Below are 22,581 nucleotides of genomic sequence, written 5' to 3' on the forward strand. Positions count from 1 at the left end.
AAGATACTCAGGGGTAGATAGATTATCAAAACTTATAAGCTGTCCTTTTTTGAAAGTTAATGTATATTTGCGGCTTTAAATTAGTTTTATTTAGCTGAACTACGGGCAAATGTGGCAGTAGTAGTGGTGGTAGTCTGACTCGTGGCAATTAAAATAATCAACCGCTAGAGGGCAGAAAAGAATTACATAAAGGAGGAATGTAACAGGATGTGTTTTTAAAAATCAGACTGTAGAAATAATCAGAATTTGTAAGCACTGCTATACTTTTTATTATTATTTACTTATTTAGCGTTAATTTATTCACATATCTGCCACCTTCCTCTCATTTAATGACCATGAAAAAACAAGAATTTATTTTATTTCCCCCTCCACCCCCATCTTTTCACATTCTAGATTATTCACTCGGTCTTGGGGAGGAGGAGTTGTTTTTTACGAGGCTACATGAAGGCGTCATTGTTCCACCCAGCTTGGCTGGCTCAAAGCTAATTCTACAACAACACACACCGCTACTAACACACGCTGTAATTTCCTACCAGTCTGTTCGGGATAATTAAACATCGCAGCTAGAAGCGGAGCAGCGTGAAGAGCGTACTTCAATAGAACAAGGTTATTTTATTAATATTATCAGTAGATGGAGGGTTAGTGGGCTACTCAGCTAACAGGAAGAGCTAAAAGTCGAGCCCTGCCATGTTTTCGCTTCTCGGTTCATGTTTACCGATCGCGCTAATTAACCTCAACACTTCTTAGTAACCATGTGGCGACAAGGAGCCACAGGCACCTGTTTAATTAGTGTTATTTTGGTGTTGGCTCTGTAGCTGGGTACCTGTCAAGTGTTTGTTTTGCTTTAACTGGAAGCCAGCTAGCAGCTAACGTTAGCCTCGTCTCATGCATTGATTGTCCAGGCTGCAGTGTGGTGTTGGATGAGAAGTAACTTCAGTATATGTAGCACATTTCTTTAGATTTAACACTTGAGCTTGCCGCCTATTTGTGAAGCAGCTCACGATACAGACGCTTTTACATTGTACCCAGGGTTTCTCCTCGGCTCTGTTTGATGTATGTTAATAACTGGAGTTTTTGGTTCTCTTGTCCAGCTGATCACAGACCCAGCTATGTGAGCTGCTCTGATGTGTGTGCTCCTACATTCATTCAGTGCCTGGCCGATACAAGTTTCGAACTGGTCTGGAGGGCCTTGACGTAAACACTGAATACATCTGCTGCTGAGTCAGCACCCCAGGTTTATGTTGGTCTGGATTGTGGGGTAACTTCCTAGAGCGGCGTCCACAATGCCTCTGGGTCTGGGAAGGAGGAAGAAGGCGTCCCCCTTGGTGGAGAATGAGGAAGCGGAGCCCATCCGCGGTGGTCTCAACGTGCCGGGTATGGAGGGCTTGGATGGAGGAGTCGCCGGGGAGGCTGCAGGGTCTGACGGCCTTCCTCCCCCACCAAACAACATGAGACCCCGGCTGATTTTCCACACCCAACTGGCTCACGGTAGCCCGACAGGCCGCATTGAGGGCTTTAGCAATGTGCGAGAGCTTTATGCCAAAATTGGAGAGGCCTTTGGCATCCCAGCATCTGAGGTCAGTCAGACTTGAAAAAACAAAAAAACAAGACGTTTTGATTGGGATGAAGATTAAATGCGACCGTTTCTCTCCACAGGTTATGTTTTGCACGCTGAACACTCATAAGGTGGACATGGATAAACTTTTAGGGGGACAGATTGGGCTGGAGGACTTCATTTTTGCCCACATTAAAGGCCAGAAGAAGGAAATAGAAATCTTCAAAGGAGAAGACGCTTTGGGATTGACAATCACCGACAACGGAGCAGGTTATGCTTTCATCAAGGTGAGGAAAGTTTTCAAAAATCTACAGAGAAGGGCCACAACAACCCCTCCCCCACCCCTCCCCCCCACCCTCCACTGGATTGTTGTGTGTAAATATTCACAACAGTATTGACAAAATGTGAGCTGAATTGTTTTTACCTGAAATGTTTTAACTTTTGGTGCTTTGCAGAGGATCCGGGAGGGGAGCATCATCCATCAAATCCAGGTCATTAACGTCGGCGACATGATCGAGTCCATTAACGGCCATCGCCTCATTGGCTGTCGACACTACGAAGTTGCCAAAATGCTGAAGGAGCTTCCTAAGGGGAAAATGTTCACCATCAAGCTTGTGGAGCCCCTCAAAGCTTTTGGTAGGTTAGAGAGAATGGTGACCTAAATTATGGAGCCTTATTGTTATATTTCTTGACCTCTACTGAATTTACTTTAAGACATCAGCTGCAGCAGACAATCCCGCATGGACTTTACATCTGATACTGGCTTCCTCTGTGGCTTTGGTTCATTATTTAACATCCTGTTACCAAAAAAATAAATAAAATAAAAGCATCAAAATCCCAAGGTAATAAAATAGCTGCAGTATCTTCATGAAATGACCTGAAAAGGCCCAGATAAGACCAAAATAACTGCACTGAAGCTGAGCTAATTGTCAGAAGTGGGCAGCTGGTGGTTTTTGTCGCACACTGCCACAGATAAAAAGTTGAACAACTGGAGATTTACAAGGATTTCACAGGTATTTCAAAACAAAAACATGATTTTAAAATTTCTTCAGATTGCTATGTTGGCAGCTTAGCTTGGTTAAGCATTTCTAACTGAAAACAATCAGCCTCTGTTTGATCTGAGCCCAGCTGGGAGATTTGCAATACCTTGCCAACATTTCCAAATCCAGCATCCTCCACGACGGTCACATCTTGAAAGCCCAAAGACATAAAAAAAAAATAAAATCTCATTTGTAGTGCTGCACTGTGTTGCAACATCTTATTGGGGTGGTTTTAAAGGGATGGTGCATTTATTGATTTGGAGAGGGGGGGGGAAATCAGATTTTAGATTTTCTAGCTCAAAGTCGCACGTATGTCTAGTTTACGCCAAGTACATGAATTGTTTTGACACAGATATGATCGGTCAGAGGTCGTCGGGCTCCAGGTCGGGCTCGGGGGTCCAGCTCGGCACGGGAAGAGGGACCCTTCGTCTGCGCTCTAAAGGTCCCGCCACAGTGGAGGAGCTGGTGAGCTGATCACAGGAGGGTTTGGGATGTTTGTTTACTAAATCTCTGGTACCTGATCGTGCGCATTCAATTTTGTTTTGCCAGCCTTCTGCCTTTGAGGAAAAAGCGATTGAGAAGGTGGATGATTTGCTAGAGAGCTACATGGGCATCAGAGACAGCGAACTGGGTAAGAACGAGTGTCCGTAGACACAGATCCCCGTTTTGTATTTCCGACCGATTAAACGACCTGTCGTCTCTCGTCAGCCGCCACTATGGTGGAGCTGGGCAAAGACAAGAAGAACCCAGACGAGTTTGCCGAAGCTTTGGACGAGACTCTGGGAGACTTCGCCTTCCCCGACGAGTTTGTTTTCGACGTGTGGGGGGCCATCGGTGACGCGAAGGTCGGACGTGTGTAACTGCAGGAGCTAACGGAGCAAAGCGCCCCCGTGTGGGCGTTAACACTACCAGGACACACAGCACCACCATCATGAGTTTATTTTCATTCCAGTGTACAACACTCCTTCTATTTTTGTGCATTTCCACCCTTTTGGGAGCCAGAGCCGACCGTCCGGTTACACGAAGGGGAAGGTGACTGCCGTGACTTCCTAAAGTGCTTTAAAGTGTCCTCCAGCGTTTTGTTTTGTTTTTTTTCCAGAAATGACATCGTTGAGCACGTCACGTGATTCCCCCCCCCCCCACCACCTCCCTCTCCCCATTACTGAAAACCTCCCTGCATGTTGACGTTGTAGTTGCCGGCAGCGGAACAAGCGGCCGACTCTGTTGTCCGATATGGGAGAAACGAGACCTTTGATTTTAAAACTACGTGTCTTTCTGCACTGCAAGCCAACGGCAGAGGTGAGGACGAGCCGCACGTCGCCTCACCTGGTTAGATATTGCACTGCGCGACTTCTCCCCCTGAGCTACAGTGCTGTTCTGAACCACTTGATGTTACTGTGATGGGTCAGTTTTACAAGCATGTGTGTGCTGTTACATTTCTTCTTTTACATTTCTTCCTAACATCTGGTCTTAAGTTGGAAATAAAACCTCTTGTTACAAAGAGGCGATAGTAAACCGTAGCTTTACACTAAAAAACTTAAGCGGCTCACTGTTAGTGAAGCAGACAGGAGACTCTACAGTGTTGAAAGGAAATCAGTGTTTACTTCCTGTTCCTGAAGGTCAAGCAGGAGGTTGGTTTGTGGACTGTGTCGACTTATTTTTTTATAGCTAGTGTTTTTATATGAGGTGATGTGATGTCTATTTAAAACAAAACAAAAAAACTGATTAAGAATTGTGTAAAAAGATGAACATTTTCACCATGTCGTCGCGTCTTTATTACTAAGAGCCGTAACAAAGAAACTGTAATGGTTTGGAATCGCTGTACAAGAAACAAAATCTGTGTTTCATCCTTTTTTTTTTTAATTTCAGATATATCTGTCTTTTTTTTATGTTTAACACACAGATGCATGATGTTAAAGATCCTGAATGAGATGCTGCTTCCATCGTGCAACAACGCCTAATTTAAGAAAAAGAAACAAACCCTTTTGTTGTTCTGACATTTTCAGATGATCCAAATGTGAAGAAGCTATTTTGTAGTTTTGATTAGTTCCTCAGAGTTGATGATAAATCTACATGGGTGATGTAATTAACTTCTGCTTTGGACACTAATAATTATTTTGATGGCTTTGTGCTACACGGTCCTTGTTCAAATACAACGCAATAACAACAACCACGCATCGTTCTCTGTCTGGTTTTTCTTCGCAATGGTTTTTGTCGTTTGCCCACTTTAGCGTCTGAATTTTTTACGGGCGCTCACAGAAGCCACCTAGAAGGGTGTTTGTGTTTCTTCTCCCTCCTTTGTCCTCCTGAAATATGCATGGCGTTTATTCAGACGGTGAAATCACTGTCGGCGGCTGTCGGCTGGTGTAATCAGATCGACCTCGGCTCACTTGATAGCTCTGGACGGACCCATCGAGGTCACTTACAGGCCTTTGTCAGGAAGGTGGCAAATTAGAGAGCCAACGTGGAAAATGTTTCCTCTCATTGTTTGTGGGGGGAAAAAAAAAAAAAGCATGGAGCGTAAAATTCAAAATGATTTGCATGTAATTGAGTGAAATACGGATTTAATCTCTCAGTAAAATAGGTGTTGGATGTTGGAGGAGAAACCTTTGTGTTCAAGCATTTTCGCGTATTGGTAACCAGCTTTTCAAATATATCAACCGGAATTTGGTTTATTCGTTCTTTTAGTAAATTAATCTGGAACTAAAAGCTTAGACTATAATATAATTATCCTTTATTGTCCCACAGTGAGGAAATTCAAGTCTACCAGAAGCAAGTTAAACTGAATGGAAGCATAATATTATGATTTCTCTTTAAATGAATTGAGAAATGTTTGTATTCCAAGAATCAGAATCATAAGAGTAGTTTGACCAACAGTAGTTTTTAGAGTGTCTGACAAAGATGATACGATTTAGTTTTGTTTTTTTTATCCAGCACCTTTATCGCTTTTTTTATGAAATTAACGACTTCCAACTTGTTTGCAATTTGTCGCATGAGATGTAATCAAAGTATAACTTGAGGCGTTCAAAAGGTAAAATATTTCCAATAAATTGAGAATTGGATTAAATTGAATTATTTTCCCAATATGCTTCACTTGTTAAAAACAAAATACGGAATCCAAGATGACCCCCTAAATATCTCATGTACTAATTATGTTTTTTTTGTGTGTTTGAATTAAAATATTAGAATCACAGGTGGCATTTGCATTTTTAAAAGAAATGCATACCTGGTTTTGGATAAATTAATATGTAAATGAGATCTCTGGATCCAATTATGAACATTCACAACAGCTTGTTCCTTATCCTTTGGTAAATCATTAATCCAAGCAAAGGTCCCAACACAGACCCTTGTGGTACTCCATAACTATTTTCAATAATCCCAGCTTTCATATGCTGTATTTTAAAAGAACAACATCTTATATGACATAATCTGGTTCATTGCTGTTGGACAGTTTAGTTAATATTAATCAATAGTTGATGGTGTTCCATAAATTATATATTTACTGTTGTCTGAGCATTCAATCCAGCATTGTGGAGGTCTACCATCTTGACAATGATGTCCTTTCAATGCTCTTTGGTCTTTCTCTTGGTGTTAAGGCATGTTTACTTTATAAACATCATAAAGTCAGCTCAGAAGTCACTGGTATGAACAGACTGAATAATCTATTTGTCACATTTGTGCACAATAAATGTGTTGGAGCTGGAACTCTGTTTCTTATTTTTGGCAGAGTTCTTATTTCACTCAGTGAGTTGAATATAGATTTTTTTTTATCTTTTCAGCCCGGCTTCTGCCTCTCATAGTAAAATGAAAATACTGGGGGAAAAAAAAGAAAAAGAATACAGTGGATCAAATAATTATACACACCGGGTCAAACAGAATAATACATTAACTTGTTTTCTAGACTGTTCAAAGCTCTTTTCAGTGGAAAGATTTATTGTTGTGGCTGCTAAATGGGGGGTGGTGACCTTTACCTTATTTGCTAGAAGGGGAAAAAAACAAGTTTTGCGAGTCCTTGTTGATCTATAACTGAGGTTGCTGTTAAACTGTGGCCAGATTGCTCTCTAGACCCACCTTGGAGCTCTTCCTCTTCTTGCAAACAACAAAAGCTGCTCTAAGAACGACCGGTCATGGCTCTGCGACCCAGAGCTTCCTCCCAGCCAGGAAAACTTTCCCTGCCTCGGATCGCCAAGATAACCTCATCCCTTCGTCCGCGGGCTGTTTCCTCTTGCTCGGGCTCCATGCTGGAGGACGAGCTGTCTTGTCCCGTCTGCTGCGAGATTTTCAAGGAGCCAGTCGTGCTCAAGTGCAGCCACAGCTTCTGCAGGGCCTGCCTGCAGCAGTTCTGGAACAAGAGGAAGGCGCGGCGCGAGTGTCCCATCTGCAGGAGGAAGTGCTCTCTGACGGAGCCCACCGTCAGCCTGGCCCTGAAGAATGTGGCCGACACCTTCCTGAAGGAGCAGGCGAGGAGGGCGACTGTGGCCGGGCCGGGGGCCGGCGTGGCCGCGGAGGAAGCGGCGGTGCTGGAGGAGAAGTGTGCGACACACGGGGAGGTTCTCAAACTCTTTTGTATGGACGACTTTGAAGTCTTGTGCTGTGTGTGTCACACTTCCAAGAAGCACCAGGGACACAAAGTGTGTCCTCTGGATGAAGGAGCCCAGGATCTGAAGGTAAAAATAACTCCTCGACTTTAGTAATGCATCGTTGTACAGCTTAAACGCCTAATTGAATTGCTCTGAAACGTTATAAAACCTTCAATTCTTTAATGATGCTACAGATGGAAACATATTGGCTGGATTTCCTCTGATTTCTGACATTTTTCTTCCCCCAGTCGGAACTGAAGAAGGAGCTGATCCCCTTGAAGAAGAATCTGCGGCGCCTGTATGAAGCCAAGCAGGACTGTGATGACACAACCGTACACATCAAGGTATCAATAAATTGATCCAAGAAACGGTAGACGACCTACATGACTGCTGACTTCACTTTAACGCAAGCTGAGTCATGCAGTGTTGGGCTGTAAACACCAATAAGCAGAACAATTTAGATTCTTGGATGGTTTGGAGTTCCAAGAAGGTCCATAATTCACGGTTCCAGATAAATCTGTCAAACATTCACAGACAGGAGTGGGGAAACTAATAATTAAACAGTTATGGCATAATTTTTTACAGGTATTTTCATCAAAGTCTCAGTTTCTACCTGTGCATTCCTTAGGCATGATTTCCCTCCAGAGGTCAGCTGTAAATCATTAAATCGCCTCTTGTTTCTACATTTTTTCTTGTTATGACCACAAACTTTGATATTTCAAGACAACAAAAAAAGTGATGTCTGTGAAGTGGGGAAAAAAATGACACAAAGTGTTTTACATTTTGAATTCAACCTCGTTATTTTGATAAAAGAAATGTGAAATAAAAGCAGTACAACTGATTGTATGTAAATGTAACTTACTTCCACTGGAAGGAAGCAACATGAAAAGCACAAGTTGCTTTTCATGTTGTGTCTTTACCACCTTCGCAAAGCTAGAAATTAAAATTAGGAGATATTTGCAGGGCATTTGAGTGAAGGGGATGGGGGTGTGACCACAAATGCTAGGCTGACTTTTAAGATTTTTAATTGGAAAAAATTATTATTTTTTTTTCTTCCACTTTGCAAAAATGCATAACTTAATTTTAATTGTTTTTCCACAATGGGCACAAGCATCGGCTTAGCTTGCTGGTGCCTCTGGCATTTGTGTTTAAAAAAAAACACAAATGCAACGTCTAATCCAGCTAAAACCTCCTATCTCAATCCCATTGAAAATATTGAGTAGCATCTCAACCTTTCCTTCCCAGGAAGCAATTCATCAGCAGACTGCATTGATTAAACTAGCCTTTTCTGGCTGAGAAATGTTGTCTCAGACTCAGGGATGCCTAATTGGCCTAATTTGATTCATGAAGTAAACAACATGCTCCTGCTCCGCTGGTCAAAGGGCCAGGAGCCCCTTTCACTAAACACATGTAGACTAGTTGGGCAAACTCTCATCCATCACTTAGTGAGGAAAAAGAGCTGCTCCAGTCACCTTCAACTAGAACGGTAATCATGTCCTTTCCCCTTTCTTTCCATTGTAAAATGGAGAAAAAAAAAAAACAATTTTTCAATAACTAAACTATGCAGTTATTTTATACCGAACATGCACTTCAAATTATGCAGTTAAGGCAAAGGACCATTCAGCATATCTGAAGTGATGATTTTCATTTTCATGACTGGCAGAACCAGACGCAGGCCACAGAGAAGCAGATACGGCAGGAGTTTGAGGAGCTCCGGGGGTTTCTGGAGCGCGAGGAGGAGGCGAGACTGGCCACCCTGCAAAAGGAGGACGAGGAGAAGAGGGAGCTGGTGAAGAAGAAGTCTGAAAGCATAACCAGAGACATCCTCACTTTCTCCCACGCCGTCATCGCCGTTGAGAACGAGATTGCATCCGGTGACGCTCAGTTCCTCCAGGTGAGCAAATTTACCTCCAGGCAAAAATAAAATACTCCTTTTGCCCCACGCTGAACATAAATTACCTTAACTGTCTGCGGTGTCCTTTCAGAATTACTTCAGTACAAAGAAAAGGTAAAGTTTTCTTTTTTTTCCCCCTCATGCAATATTATGTTAAGTTACAGTCTAATTCTTTTTAGTACTGAATGGTTACCGTGACATGTCGTCACAGAGCACAGCTCCCCCAGAAAGATCCGGAAAAAGTGTCGGGTGCCCTTATAAATGTGGCCAAGCATGTGAGCTCCCTGAAATACCACGTCTGGGCAAACATGGTGGATCTGGTTAAGTACAGTAAGTACATCTTTTCACTCTGAATGGACTGTGTGCAGCAGACACTTTGTAAACCAGATCAGTTTTGTTATTTTGAGCCGAGCTTTGATTATTACGTTCTTGGAAGCCTGAAGATCACATAATTTAAGATGAGGATGGATGTCACATTACATTTGGACTTTTAATAATGAAGATATATTTAATAATTTCATTCAGAATCAAACGTATGCAACCAGACTGAAATACATTCTCAAATTTAAACTTTTCTTAGCAAGTTTCATCTCAATTAACCACTTTTTGAATCCACCAATAAGCTTCTGGAATAATTCCAGGTACTTGATCATTTTTATCAGGATTTATAGAATTCATTTAGGATCCAGATATCAGACATATTAGCATATTTCCAGTAATGCTGAGGCAGAAAATTAGGGCCACCCAACTTCAGTCAACTTTATCCAGTCCAGAATGAGTTTCAGAGCAAAGTGGGATCAGAATTTGGAGGTAAATCTCCTCCATTTTCAGTGTTTAATTCTCTCGGTGCTACCACTGGCAGCCCCACAGCATGATGCTACCACCACCATGCTTCTCAGTAGGTGCAGTGCTCTTGGATTTGAAAGTGTGATTCTGAAACCTCTACTTCTTGATTATGACCAAATACCTCAATGTTTGTCTTGTGTAGCTATAAAACCTTTTGGTTTCTCCTTTTATTTTGGTCAGCACTGTCATCATGATTGCCTTATTTCTTTACTATTTTATCTACAGCCTCAAAACATGATGGTAACAAGGCTGTCATTCTCATGTTGTTGTGGCGTTAAGCTCAAAGTGTAAATATTTATTCTGCTTTTTAATTTGTGATATTCTCAGTGACTGGTCTGTGTAGTAACACAAAGGAGCATTCGTGTAAATCATATTTCTCGGTTAAATTACTGATTTTCCTCTGATTTTAGCTCCCATCACCCTGGATCCCAACACCGCCTACTCCTGGCTGTCGCTCTCCTCAGACCTGACCAGCGTGGCCAACAGCGGATCCCTTCAGCAGCTCCCAGACAATCCTGAGCGTTTCGGTCACTTTGTGTTCGTGCTGGGGTCAGAGGGCTTCACTTCGGGCCGCCACGCCTGGGAGGTGGAGGTGGGCGGTAAGGAGGACTGGATGCTCGGCGTGGTGAAGGAAACCATCGACAGGAAAGGGAACATTTCAGGGTGTCCGGAGGGGGGCTTCTGGATGATCTCTCACTCGGAGGGCGAGTACTCGGCGATGACGAGGCCCGGCACGCCGCTCCACCTGGAGGGCGACCTGAGCCGGGTCAGGGTGCAGCTCGACTTCGAGGCCGGGGAGGTCATTTTCTCCAACCCTGTGACCATGAAGCCCGTCTACACCTTCGTTGACTTTTTCACTGAAAAGATGTATCCCTTCTTCTGCCCCGGAGTCAACATCAACGGGAGCAACGCCAAACCTCTGAAGATCTGCCCCGCCAAGGTGGCTGTGTGGAACAGCACGACCTGGTGATCAGAGAGCACCGATGTGTTAGATTACACACCTGATGATGTTTTTGGGCAGGTGCGAACTGAGCATGATATAAAGAAAATACTATTTTTATTGTTTGAGACACTCTTATGCGAACTCCTTCAATCGCCTTTTTGTTTCTCAATGAGCCGCAGCAGAGAGAGAGCATCTTTCTCCCCCTGGTGGTAAAAAAACCACACATTTGTTTTTAAATCTCACTCCGCACCCAATTTCATTTTAATCTTACAAATCACTCGAATAAAAGAGAGTTTACTGATATGTTTCATGAGAATATCCTGGATATTAAATCAGGCGGACTGAGAAGACGGCAATGCTACACACATTGTTGAAATAAAACATCTAAAATTTAAAAATTTAAAAATGTTGCAATTGTGTTTCTTTCAATGATGCTGGAAATTCAGAAAATATACCTAAAATTGTAATTATTTTTTAACATTTCTGCGGTTTTTGTATCCTCACTGCTCTCTTCATTCTTTGGACCAACAACTTAACAAAACAAAACAAAAACAATTAAGCCCAAAATTATTCTCACCACAGGTAGTTTTAGATATCGAATAAGCTGCATTTAACCAAGATGTTTATTTTCCATAGAACATAAGGCAGAGATCTCTGAAAGAAACATAATAAAATAACTTAAAATACTTTCATTTTGATAAAAAAAAAACCTATTGTTTTTATCTTATGTTAAATCTTATGTTTCCACTAAGATTTTGCTGATTTATTTCTGCTGATGACCTCTTTGAGGTTAGAAGACCATGTTGCAGTCATCCTAACCTTTATCGACTCCCCCCACCAGATTTAGGTCAGAAGTATCCAACAGGGCTCTTCCAAAACATTCAAATAATTTCCTGTAAACATAAACATTTTGGTAAATCAAAAAGATCATTTAAACCTAAACCTATCAGGGGTATTTTTTTTGCAGTTTTTTTTTTTATTTTATTTTATGGAGACTGAACAATACTTGCAACTTTTCTTTTACAAGAACTCACACACAATCATAAGTCCTGACGTTTCCTGTATGACTGTCGGTGAATAAACTGCTTCCTCTACATTGTTTGATTTTGTCCTTATTTGGAGAAACGTACTCTGCAGGACAACAGACGGTTCTCCACTGACCTCGTCTCCACCCAGGTCAACTGGGTGGAGCCAGGAGGGGCGCAGAGCTGTCGTTTTAAACATTGAGATAAGAAACAAAGAGAGGAAAAACAACAGGGACAAATTAGCATGTCTGAATTAAGAAATAAGAATATGAAATAAGAGCCTTATTACATTAAAGTTCTGTGTTTTAGAACCAGCCTGTCCTTTATACCACTGACATTGTCGCCTGTGTGTCATCAGGTCTGGTATCATGGTGAGTCCTTTTGTCTAGAAAGCCTGCATTGTTCATCAGCAGGTTGAGTCCGGCTGTCCTCACATGAGAGCCCTCCTGCGGTGCACTTATTCACGCTACAAAGGTCAAACCTGTCCAACAGAGACTGGAGCATCGGCAGCAGGCAGAGGAGGACATCACACAGGACAAAGTGCTTCTCTCTCCCACAGATGTCTTCTGTTTCTGCGCTTTTCTTCTTTTTTTTCCACTCTCAAATGTTTCAGATCATCAAACACATTTTAATACCCGGCAAAAATAACCTGGGTGCTGTTTTCAAATGATGATTTCACTTATGAAAGGGATAACCTGTCTTCGCCAACCTGTCTATTTTCCAACAGAGTTTAAGGAGTTTGAATACAAGTAAAAAAAATAAAAAAAATAAAGATGAGACTCACATGAGTTGGAGTTTCATCAGCTTACTGAGTTTATTGAAGAGGGTCGTTGGCGTCCTTCTTTATCTCTAGGCTTTTGCCGACCCCTTTCAGGAATAATCCCCTCTCGGGTTCCTCAAGACTCCATTCACACAGCACGTTCTAATTTCTACTGAGATTATGATATTTTACAATATCTCTCACTCTGCTTGCACACAACTTTGTACACTGCTCAAAAAAATAAAGGGAACACTTAAACGACACAATATAACTCCAAGTAAATCAAACTTCTGTGAAATCAAACTGTCCACTTAGGAAGCAACACTGATTGACAATCAATTTCCCCTGCTGTTGTGCAAATGGAATAGACAACAGATGGAAATTATTGGCAATTAGCAAGACACACTCAATAAAGGAGCGGTTCTGCAGGTGGGGACCACAGACCACTTCTCAGGACCTATGCTGTCTGGCTGATGTTTTGGTCAGTTTTGAATGTTGGTGGTGCATTCACACTCGTGGTAGCATGAGACGGACTCTACAACCCACACAAGTGGCTCAGGTAGTGCAGCTCATCCAGGATGGCACATCAATGTGAGCTGTGGCAAGAAGGTTTGCTGTGTCTGTCAGCGTAGCGTCCAGAGGCTGGAGGCACTACCAGGAGACAGGCCAGCACACCAGGAGACGTGGAGGAGGCCGTAGGAGGGCAACAACCCAGCAGCAGGACCGCTACCTCCTCCTTTGTGCAAGAAGGAACAGGAGGAGCACTGCCAGAGCCCTGCAAAATGACCTCCAGCAGGCCACAAATGTGCATGTGTCTGCACAAACGGTTAGAAACCGACCCCATGAGGATGGAATGAGGGCCCGACGTCCACAGATGGGGGTTGTGCTCACAGCCCAACACCATGCAGGACGCTTGGCATTTGCCAGAGAACACCAGGATTGGCAAATTCGCCACTGGCGCCTTGTGCTCTTCACAGATGAAAGCAGGTTCACACTAAGCACATGTGACAGACGTGACAGAGTCTGGAGACGCCGTGGAGAGTGGTCTGCTGCCTGCAACATCCTTCAGCATGACCGGTTTGGCAATGGGTCAGTAATGGTGTGGGGTGGCATTTCTTTGGAGGGCTGCACAGCCCTCCATGTGCTCACCAGAGGTAGCCTGACTGCCATTAGGTACCGAGATGAGATCCTCATACCCCTTGTGAGACCATATGCTGGTGCGGTTGGCCCTGTGTTCCTCCTAATGCAGGACAATGCTAGACCTCATGTGGCTGGAGTGTGTCCTGCAAGATGAAGGCATTGAAGCTATGGACTGGCCTGCCCGTTCCCCAGACCTGAATCCGATTGAGCACATCTGGGACATCATGTCTCGCTCCATCCACCAACGTCACGTTGCACCACAGACTGTCCAGGAGTTGGCGGATGCTTTAATCCAGGTCTGGGAGGAGATCCCTCAGGAGACCATCCGCCACCTCGTCAGGAGCATGCCCAGGCGTTGTAGGGAGGTCATACAGGCACGTGGAGGCCACACACAACACTGAGCCTCATTTTGACTTGTTTTAAGGACATTACATTAAAGTTGGATCAGCCTGTAGTGTGTTTTTTCACTTTAATTTTGTGTGTGGCTCCAAATCCAGGCCTCCATTGGTTAATACATTTGATTTCCATTGATGATTTTTGTGTGATTTTGTCAGCACATTCAACTTTGTACAGAACAAAGTATTCAATGAGAATATTTCATTCATTCAGATCTAGGATGTGTTATTTGAGTGTTCCCTTTATTTTTTTGAGCAGTGTATTTCTGTGTCACCGTATGACCTCAAGAGTGGATGGATAGGAATTTCTGCCTACTTAATGGATACATTTCAGAAATCATTGGTTTTGGGCCCAACAAGGAAGATTAAAGAGCAGTACTCGACTTAACTTAAAAATGAGCATCCTTATGGATTTAGGTGAACATTTTTTGTATGCACAGAAAATCTATGACAAAACTAGCTTTAGAGTTTTTGTTTTCAGTAACTTAATATTGCCTTGGTCTTTAAAAAAAACACAAAAAAACAAAAAACACATTTAATCACACCATACCTGTGAAGGTTAAATATTAGTTCATTTTTATTGTCACATAGCTTTTTTCTAAGTTGCACTTAACCGTTTCTTTTTTATGTGATGTCTAACCTTTTTTATTTTATCTCGAGTTTAACTTTTACCTCTGATACCTTCATTTCTTGGAAGCCACTTCAAATTTCTGGTGGTAAACAAATGTTCTTGCCTTACCTTGACCTGACTAATGTTCTGACATTACTGCATGAATAACAAGGTCTGGTCATAAAACAGAGGCAAACTTCTAAGCAGACTAATTGGCACTCGGAATGGAAAAATAAAAAAATAAAAATAAGGATTTTGAGTGAACATGCGAGATACAGACAGGAAGAGTTATTAAAGTTTGCTTTTCAAAGCTGTGAGAAACAAAGCACCTCTCGGTCACGAGCACGAAGAGAATTGCCGACCCCGTTGACCTCGACGGGCATAAAATGTGATGAAAGCTTTGACTAACAAGGTGCAGCGCTGCGTGATGCATCACGCAATGGATGTTGGGTGGGAATCGCACAGATTGTCGATGCTTCAAAGCAGGAATGACCCAAAATTTGGCCTCATTTAGCAACATGAGAAACCCCATCAGATCATGCTCTCCATCTGGAAAAGAAAGATCAGATGATGCGTTGATGTGAACTTCTTCCTGTGAGTGACTGCTCTCCCAACTGCACAATCTGACACCAAGCACTAATAAGCCAGGGACGAGTAGGAAGTGTGTTTAATATGTACATTTCTGGTATGATTGCAGTGAATCTACAGTTGTTGTTGTTTTGACAGCGTCAGTGTGAATGCCTCCACTTCTGTGTGAACAGTCTCATTTTCCTCACACGCCTTTGATAACAAAACAGCTTTCTAAATGATTTACTTTGATGAAACAGATCTATTTGGTCCGAGAGGCTATGAATTAATGGATGCGGATAGTTTGTTTTCACTTTTTCTTTCTTTTTAGAGAAATATGAAGGCTTTTTGACTGAAACCCAGCTCTGAAATAAAAAAAAATCTAAATTAAAAAAATTTATAATTAATATAAGTGAAAATTCATAGCAATAAATACATTTAAACTTTATTTTTATTCATTGTTCTAAACTGAAAGCTGGATAAACACCCCCTTGAAATGGTTTCCAATACACAGGAAAAGCTTTACAAAGAGGGGTGTGTACTGCAGAGCTGTTGGGATAAGTGGTTTTATATTACAGTGTATTATGTCCAAACCATTTTGTCCGTTCATTATAGATCAACAAAAAAAAAACAAAAAAAAAAAACAAGCCGGTGGCAGGACGGCTTGAAAGTGGAGGATTTCAGGAATAATATTAGAAATAGAATGACTTCAGGTCAGACTTGTTGCAAGAGAGGTCATGTAAGCAAAGAAATGCTCCGGAGAGCAACGCGACAGTCCGACAGTAACGATGTAAAGCTTGGCATCTAACCGTGTCCGTAGCTGAGACTGGAGGTCTTTGGATCCTTTCGCTGCTGGTGAGCGTTTAATGACGGCGTGTTTAAGTCTCGAAAAGCCTTTGTGAGAAATGGAAACAAAAATGTGAATCGGAGGGGTGATGACTTTGATGAAAAATGCTAAAAGACACAAAAGAAGACAAAACGCCTAAAAAGGACAAACCGCAAACGTTTTCCTTGATGCTCATTTGGCAACAGATTCCTTTGGCAGTCCACATGAAATTGGCAGTGTCTCGCTCAGGCTTTGTGACTACATGTACATATCCGTTCACGCGCTTAGACACACACACACACACGCTATACATATGGCACACACAATTCTGGTCACTTCAATTAGAAATGTGTTGAGGGAAGGAAAACAACCCGAGTACCACAGTTCATGTTTATCCCAATATTATACATTTCTGCTTTACGTAAATGGTTTCTCTTATTTTTAAAGGCCAGGGGAAATTGAACAATTTTAAATTTCCATCATCTGCTCTTAAAATATGGACACTGGATCCCAGAACTCCCTTTTGAGTCACTTAATTATTAACAGAAACTAAAACATTAAGTATACGTGCCCAAAATGTTGCATGCCACCGTATGCCCAGTGCCTTGCAAAGGAATTCACAACCCTTAAACACCTCCAGCCGTTCTCAAATTACAACCACAAATGTCTTATTTTATTGTGATTTTATATGATAATTGTAAATTTAAAGGAACGAGGTACATTGAATGGAAGATTATTTTTTTGCAAATACAAATGTAAAAAGTGTGACGTTCTTTTGAATTTTGGCCCAGTTTGTGAAACCAGTTGTAGAACTTTTCACTGATTATTGTCCTTTTGTAATCTCTACCCAAGTCTCCAGCAAATTTCCTTCATAGACTATCCTCTTTTTAGCTTCATCCTCCTCCTCTTTAACTCTGACCCACCTTCATGTTCCTGCACCTCCACAGCATAATACTTCTCCCACCATGTTTCAGATAGAGATGGTGAAAGTTCAAGGTGATCTGTGTTTGCGTTTGCACGTTGTGGGCCAAAATGTTCAACCTGTGGTCCCATTTGAATAGAACACCTTCTTCCACAGGTTTGCTGGGATTTCTACATGACTTGTGGAAAACTATAAAAAATGCTTCTAACTGCTTTCTTTTAACAATCGTGTCTTTCTTTCCGCTGGTCGATAAATACCAGATTTGCAGAGAGCAGGACTAATAGTTGTCTTTCCAAACGGTTCTCCCACCTGAGTTGTTGATTTCTGCAGCTCCTCCAAAGTTACCTTGTGCTTTTTGAAGTCTCCCTTGCAATTACGCCACATTCTCACAACTATGAGATCATAGACTGATCAGTGCTGATATGTTAAAAAATTAGGGTGTTGTTTAATAATCCAACTCCTTCAAATTTATTCAAAGTTGAATCCATCTTATGTTCTTTCTGCTGTGTTCTTTGGTCGTCACGTTGCCGTTTATTCTCTGATGTTCCCCAAATGAGCTAAGGGATTTTTACGCAGCTGCTGCATTAATACAGAGACTGAATTACACACTTTTAAAGGTTGAGATATATTTTGGGGTATCGGAGTGAAGTGAGCTGAGTAAGCTGCGTGGATGTTTGTGGTCGTAATGAGGCAGATTGAGAAAAAGTTCAAGGGTGTGTGAATACCTTTGGCCCTGTATATGCTCACTGTGGATACAGTACATGATGCAGTACTAACATGCACGACAACAGATATAAATACATGTAGCTTTTCATTAAATGCACTTCTGGGTCCGCAGTTCTCAGCTGACAAAAAAGGAAGGTGCATAAATAAAATTTTCCAGTCAGTGTAGAAAAGGTCCATGTGTGCCCAGCACAGAAAACTCTGATCCTGAAAACACAGAGTATCTGAGCCGTCCCTTTTCTTTTCGCTGTGGATTTCTCCTTGGTGACTGTATTGATGCTGGTCCCTTTCTTCCTGGCAGTGTTCTGAGTTTAGTCTTTTCTCCTTCACAGGTGGGTGCTATCCTGCGTATCAAACCTGTGGCTCTCTGATAGTCCAGCACTGCACTTCCTGCTGCTTCCCTGATTGGGCACCAGGGAGAGGGGGTCTGGTCTTATCAGGTACCTGCAGATGGGGCACAGTCAGGGATCGCAAATTGAATTTGGTTCTAATTGTAGGTTTCATGCTGGGTTCACTTTACAGCGCCATCACTTATAAAGGGCTTTTTTTTTTTTTTTTTTCCCCCACTCACACAACGTCGTGCAGGTCGAGCCTGGTGTCTGGAGAGGGGTTGATGAGGATGTACGACAGCCTGTTGCCTTGGTCTGTCATCCCATCTGACACCAGAGGAAAAGAGGTTAGAGAGGCAGGATATAAACTCAACACAGGATACGGAGCAGGAGGAGCTGCATCCGCTCAAACGGCAAGAAGTGCAAAGTTCGAAAAAAGCACGCTCAAAAAAAAAAAAAAAAAAAAGTGCAACTTACTAAACCCAGTTGGAGAAAGGCCCAAATGTTTCATCCTCGTTCGCACCAGTGAATTGAGCTCCTGTCGTTCTGAGCGTCTGAACAGATTCAGCCTCTGCTGGCTGATCCGCTCCGCCGCGCTGCCCGGACCACCTTTGGCTCCGCTCGATCCCCGACCCCCCTTCCTGCTCAGCCGCCTCGCCCACTGCATGCTCTTCCTCCGGAGCAGCGGGTGGTCCGAGGAGTGGGAGGAGGTGGAGACGGGCTCTGAGGAGGTGGAGTTACGGTGAGCGCCGGTGCGGGACAGCAGGGGCTCTCTGGGTTCTCTGGTGTCCTCGTAGTCTTCAACAGTGATGGATACCTGGGACTGAAAAACATAAAAAAAGAAACACTCTTCTGCCTTAATATGGTTTGATTAATATGTTGCAGAGCTTTGATGGCTTTAAAAGTTCTTCAGAACTTCAGCTTTTTCACAACAGCACAAACTCACACTCAAAAATGTATACATACAGTAGTTACTGTGTGTGTCACTCTTCAAAAAGGGAAAGGCAAGAGAACATGTTGTAAAACTAAAGCAGAAATATGTTAAATCAAAACTAAATAGCTGCACACATCAACTGATGAAGGTGCAGGACTGAAAAGCTTGAAGTATGAGTAAAGAGAAACGGAGCAAAATGAGTTTTAATTGATCCACATTTCTTCTTAACTAGTCCTATCATCCTATTTCTGGTCAAAGTTTTCTCCAATGCACCATCTAATTTAGAGCGACGTCAGATTCTCACAGAAACAACACAGTCGGGGTCGATTTTTACCACTCAAGTTTCCACTGGAGCTTGAAATGAATCCTTGGAGCTCCGGGACAATGACAAGTCTCACCACCACAGGCTGTTAGACACATTACTCAAACTGTTACCCCTGCACTCGTTAATCATAATGTACTAGATGATAATCAATCTGGGCAGTGTGCATGGAGAACAGATCCAAATTTGGAGCAAAAATTATCCTGGTTGTTCGGAAAGCCAATGCTGCTGCTGCTGCTGCTGCTGAAAAAAAAAAAAAAGAGGAGTTCCTCTGTAGCGGCGGCACATTGCGGACCTGGTCGGGAACTCGAAGGTCACCTTTCACATCCTGGCCTCCAGTGTGATGAACGGTGGTCCTTACACTGGCAACAAGCTCACTGTGTAGGAATTCATCATCCTGCCTGTAACCAAATGCTGTAAAGATGGAGTATGAACAGAGATTTTCATACTGAGGTGTGTTGATCATCAAAGGTCAACAAATGGAGAACTCAGACTTCCCTTATAAGTGCACTAATTAAGAAGTTTAAACCAAATGGAACTAAAACAAACAAGTCGCCAAGACAGTGACTGAAGGGGACGGTGTGAAGGCGGAAACAATTTCTCCAACAAGACTCTGGTTAAATTCTGCTGAGAAACTTTAACTGGGATTTTTGCCAGCAAGCAACATCCCTACTGCTAAGTACGGTGAGGGATCTGTAATGCTGGGGGCTTGTTTCCCTTCCAAATGCCATTATGAACTGTTTGAAACAACAGGATATATATATATATATATATATTTATTTATTTATTTATTTATTGTATATATATTTAAGATAGGTTCTCATTAAGTTTTAACAGTATAATAAGTCATGCTGAAATTAAACAAAAAAGGTTCAACAAACACAAAAGATCCTCTAAAACGTGAGCTGAAGAAAGTAAAGCAGAGAACTCAGTTTAATTTCACAAGCCACACTCAGACCCAACTACTGTGTAAACACATTACTAAAGTGAATCCTGTGAGACAACAAACACGCAGGAGGTTTAAAAAAGAAACATCATGCACTAATCTAAAGGAGATCAATAACAGATGAGAATAAATCACCGAAGGTTACAAATTTATTCTAAAGCGTTGGGACTCCACTGAACCACAATGAGAGCTTTTATCCAGAGATGGAGAAGACATGGAGCAGTGGGGGACCTTCCCAGGTGTGCAAAGCTTCTCATTTCACTAAAAGAGTGCAGCAATGTCTCCTGCAGGAGGTCGCAAAAAGAACAAAATTTAAAGCACCGGGGACCTCAATTGTGTCAGCTAAGCTCAATTAAACAAAACGAAATTGGGCAAAAAAGGCCTTAATGAAAGTAGATCCAGACCAAAACTGTTGCTTAGCACAAAGGCCTGTTTCATGTTTGCAAAGCATCGTCTTGATGATCTTATGGTAAAAATGTGCATCCTGTCAAACGGGATAAAAATAATACACCCTTTCAAAAACAAAAACACCAAGCAGACAGTTAAACTTGATTGCTGTATGATGATTCCTACAGGGAGATTTTATTTGGGGTTTCCGTGATGTGCTTAACACGGACGTTACGACGTGAGAACAAGGCTGACCTCAGACACTGGAAGCTTGTGGGCCTCCGTCCGGTAGATGCCTATAGGAATGTCTCCGGTGGAGGAACATAGTTTCTGATAGAGCCTCCCGTAGGTGCGAATCCACAAGTCGTCCTCCGTGATCTTCATCTGGAAACCAAACAAAACAACAATCGGTCTCCGAGGCGATCCCCTGTCCGCCCAAACTAAAATCCAGCCACTTGTTTGTTTGTGAGCTACTCACGGCGCAGAGGAAGCCTGAGCCAGGCATGGAGTCTAACCCCAGCAGCAGTCTGGTGATGGAGATCATGTAGTCCTTCACAAATGACTGGCAGGGAATCGCAGCAAACAAGTAAAGTCATTACTGAGACAGAAGCCAACGGAAGGAAGATACTTGTTATTCAGGGAGAGTGTGTTTGACACCTGGTAGAGGAGAGTGTCCAGCATGCTAACGCTGAACACCTTTCCGGCGGCAAATGGCAGGCGGAACATAAAGACCAGGTTGGAGCCCTTCTCTCTTTCCTTCTGCAGATCAAACACAGCGGCGCTCAGCTAGGTGTCAGGTTTTACGGGCTTTCTGAGCGGATCAGAGGAGTCTGTGCCTTCTTTAAACTCTTCCTGTATCAAATCTGCCCCCAGCGAGGCCGAAACGATACTTAAGGATTTATTACAGACAGACTGACATTCAGTCTTAAGATGAAATTCATCTGTCCCTGATTTGTATGCGGTGGGAGAATAACTCTGATAGACAGCATAAAAAGCTTTTACTGCTGAGAGAGGGAGAGACAATGCATTTCCTAATAATGTTGGACCAATTTGAAAAACATTCAAAGGGAGGATGTCAGACTGTGGCTAATTTACTACTTTGTTAATGGCTGTTATTGATGCCCAGAGCAAGACTCATTAGCTGTCATTGAGAATGCTAACAATACAACAAATTGCCAGATATTAGAGCAAAAGCTCATCCTGCCATCCTATTTATTCATTTCTGTACAACTGAGACAATTAACTTTCATGAAAATGAACCATTTGTCATGCTTATTTCCTTTTTGATTCATTTTTGACTCAGGAAGTAAGATGTAGACAAAGGCTTTGGACTTTACCTTTTCAAGTTTGGACAAAGCAAGGGAATAGTGATCTTTGACTTTGAACTGCATGAACCGCATGTTTGCAGGATGTGTGAGCTCCGTGATGATGCTAAGAGCTGGAAACAGTCTGGGGTTGAAAAGCACAAGAACAATAAGAAACGTAACATAGGAGAAAGAACACATTACCTTTGTGTGGAAATTGCACATGACCGTTTGGGTGAAACTGACCTGAACAGTGTCTGGACGTTAACAATCGTTTTGGCGTCAGCCATGTAGTCCTCCTCTGCGATCATGGAGCTCTCTTTGTCAAACACCACCATCGTGTCCGCAAAAGTGATTCCACATCGCAGCAGGCTGTCCAGACTGCAGAAAGGGGATCAATTAAGTTTTTTCAAGCCACACACAACACACATTTTATTGACATCTCATATGAAAAATTAGTATCTACACTAGTAATTTTACAAAGTGGAAACATATTTGAAGCAAAGAGAATATGCCCAAATTCTCAACCTTGC

The 22,581-nt window shown here is 42.4% G+C and overlaps 3 protein-coding genes across 3 annotated transcripts in view; 2 read left to right on the top strand and 1 right to left on the bottom strand.

The window, feature by feature from the left end:
- Positions 1-428: 428 nt before the first annotated feature.
- Positions 429-4,768, top strand: gipc1 (GIPC PDZ domain containing family, member 1). Its single transcript, XM_008416084.2, has 7 exons — positions 429-606; positions 1,092-1,577; positions 1,657-1,842; positions 2,011-2,191; positions 2,948-3,060; positions 3,145-3,226; positions 3,304-4,768. Exons 2-7 carry the CDS (start codon positions 1,284-1,286, stop codon positions 3,453-3,455), a joined length of 1,008 nt encoding a protein of 335 aa, XP_008414306.1. The 5' UTR covers positions 429-606; positions 1,092-1,283; the 3' UTR covers positions 3,456-4,768.
- A 1,551-nt stretch (positions 4,769-6,319) lies between these two features.
- Positions 6,320-11,952, top strand: LOC103468781 (E3 ubiquitin-protein ligase TRIM39-like). Its single transcript, XM_008416083.2, has 6 exons — positions 6,320-7,262; positions 7,424-7,519; positions 8,839-9,069; positions 9,161-9,183; positions 9,281-9,399; positions 10,326-11,952. Exons 1-6 carry the CDS (start codon positions 6,723-6,725, stop codon positions 10,883-10,885), a joined length of 1,569 nt encoding a protein of 522 aa, XP_008414305.2. The 5' UTR covers positions 6,320-6,722; the 3' UTR covers positions 10,886-11,952.
- A 3,486-nt stretch (positions 11,953-15,438) lies between these two features.
- kcnt2b (potassium sodium-activated channel subfamily T member 2b) overlaps positions 15,439-22,581 on the bottom strand; it is a 59,768-nt gene continuing 52,625 nt past the window's right edge. The window contains exons 23-30 of the mRNA XM_081610081.1: positions 22,295-22,429; positions 22,082-22,193; positions 21,402-21,503; positions 21,223-21,306; positions 21,000-21,128; positions 18,633-18,978; positions 18,398-18,482; positions 15,439-18,270 (exon numbers count right to left, since the gene is read on the bottom strand). Of these exons, the coding sequence (XP_081466207.1) occupies positions 18,153-18,270; positions 18,398-18,482; positions 18,633-18,978; positions 21,000-21,128; positions 21,223-21,306; positions 21,402-21,503; positions 22,082-22,193; positions 22,295-22,429 (1,111 nt within the window). The 3' untranslated portion in view covers positions 15,439-18,152. The remainder of the gene's footprint in view (positions 18,271-18,397; positions 18,483-18,632; positions 18,979-20,999; positions 21,129-21,222; positions 21,307-21,401; positions 21,504-22,081; positions 22,194-22,294; positions 22,430-22,581) is intronic.

This window comes from Poecilia reticulata, chromosome 8, assembly GCF_904066995.2.
Source record: "Poecilia reticulata chromosome 8, P_reticulata-male-v2, whole genome shotgun sequence".
Classification (NCBI taxonomy): domain Eukaryota; kingdom Metazoa; phylum Chordata; class Actinopteri; order Cyprinodontiformes; family Poeciliidae; genus Poecilia; species Poecilia reticulata.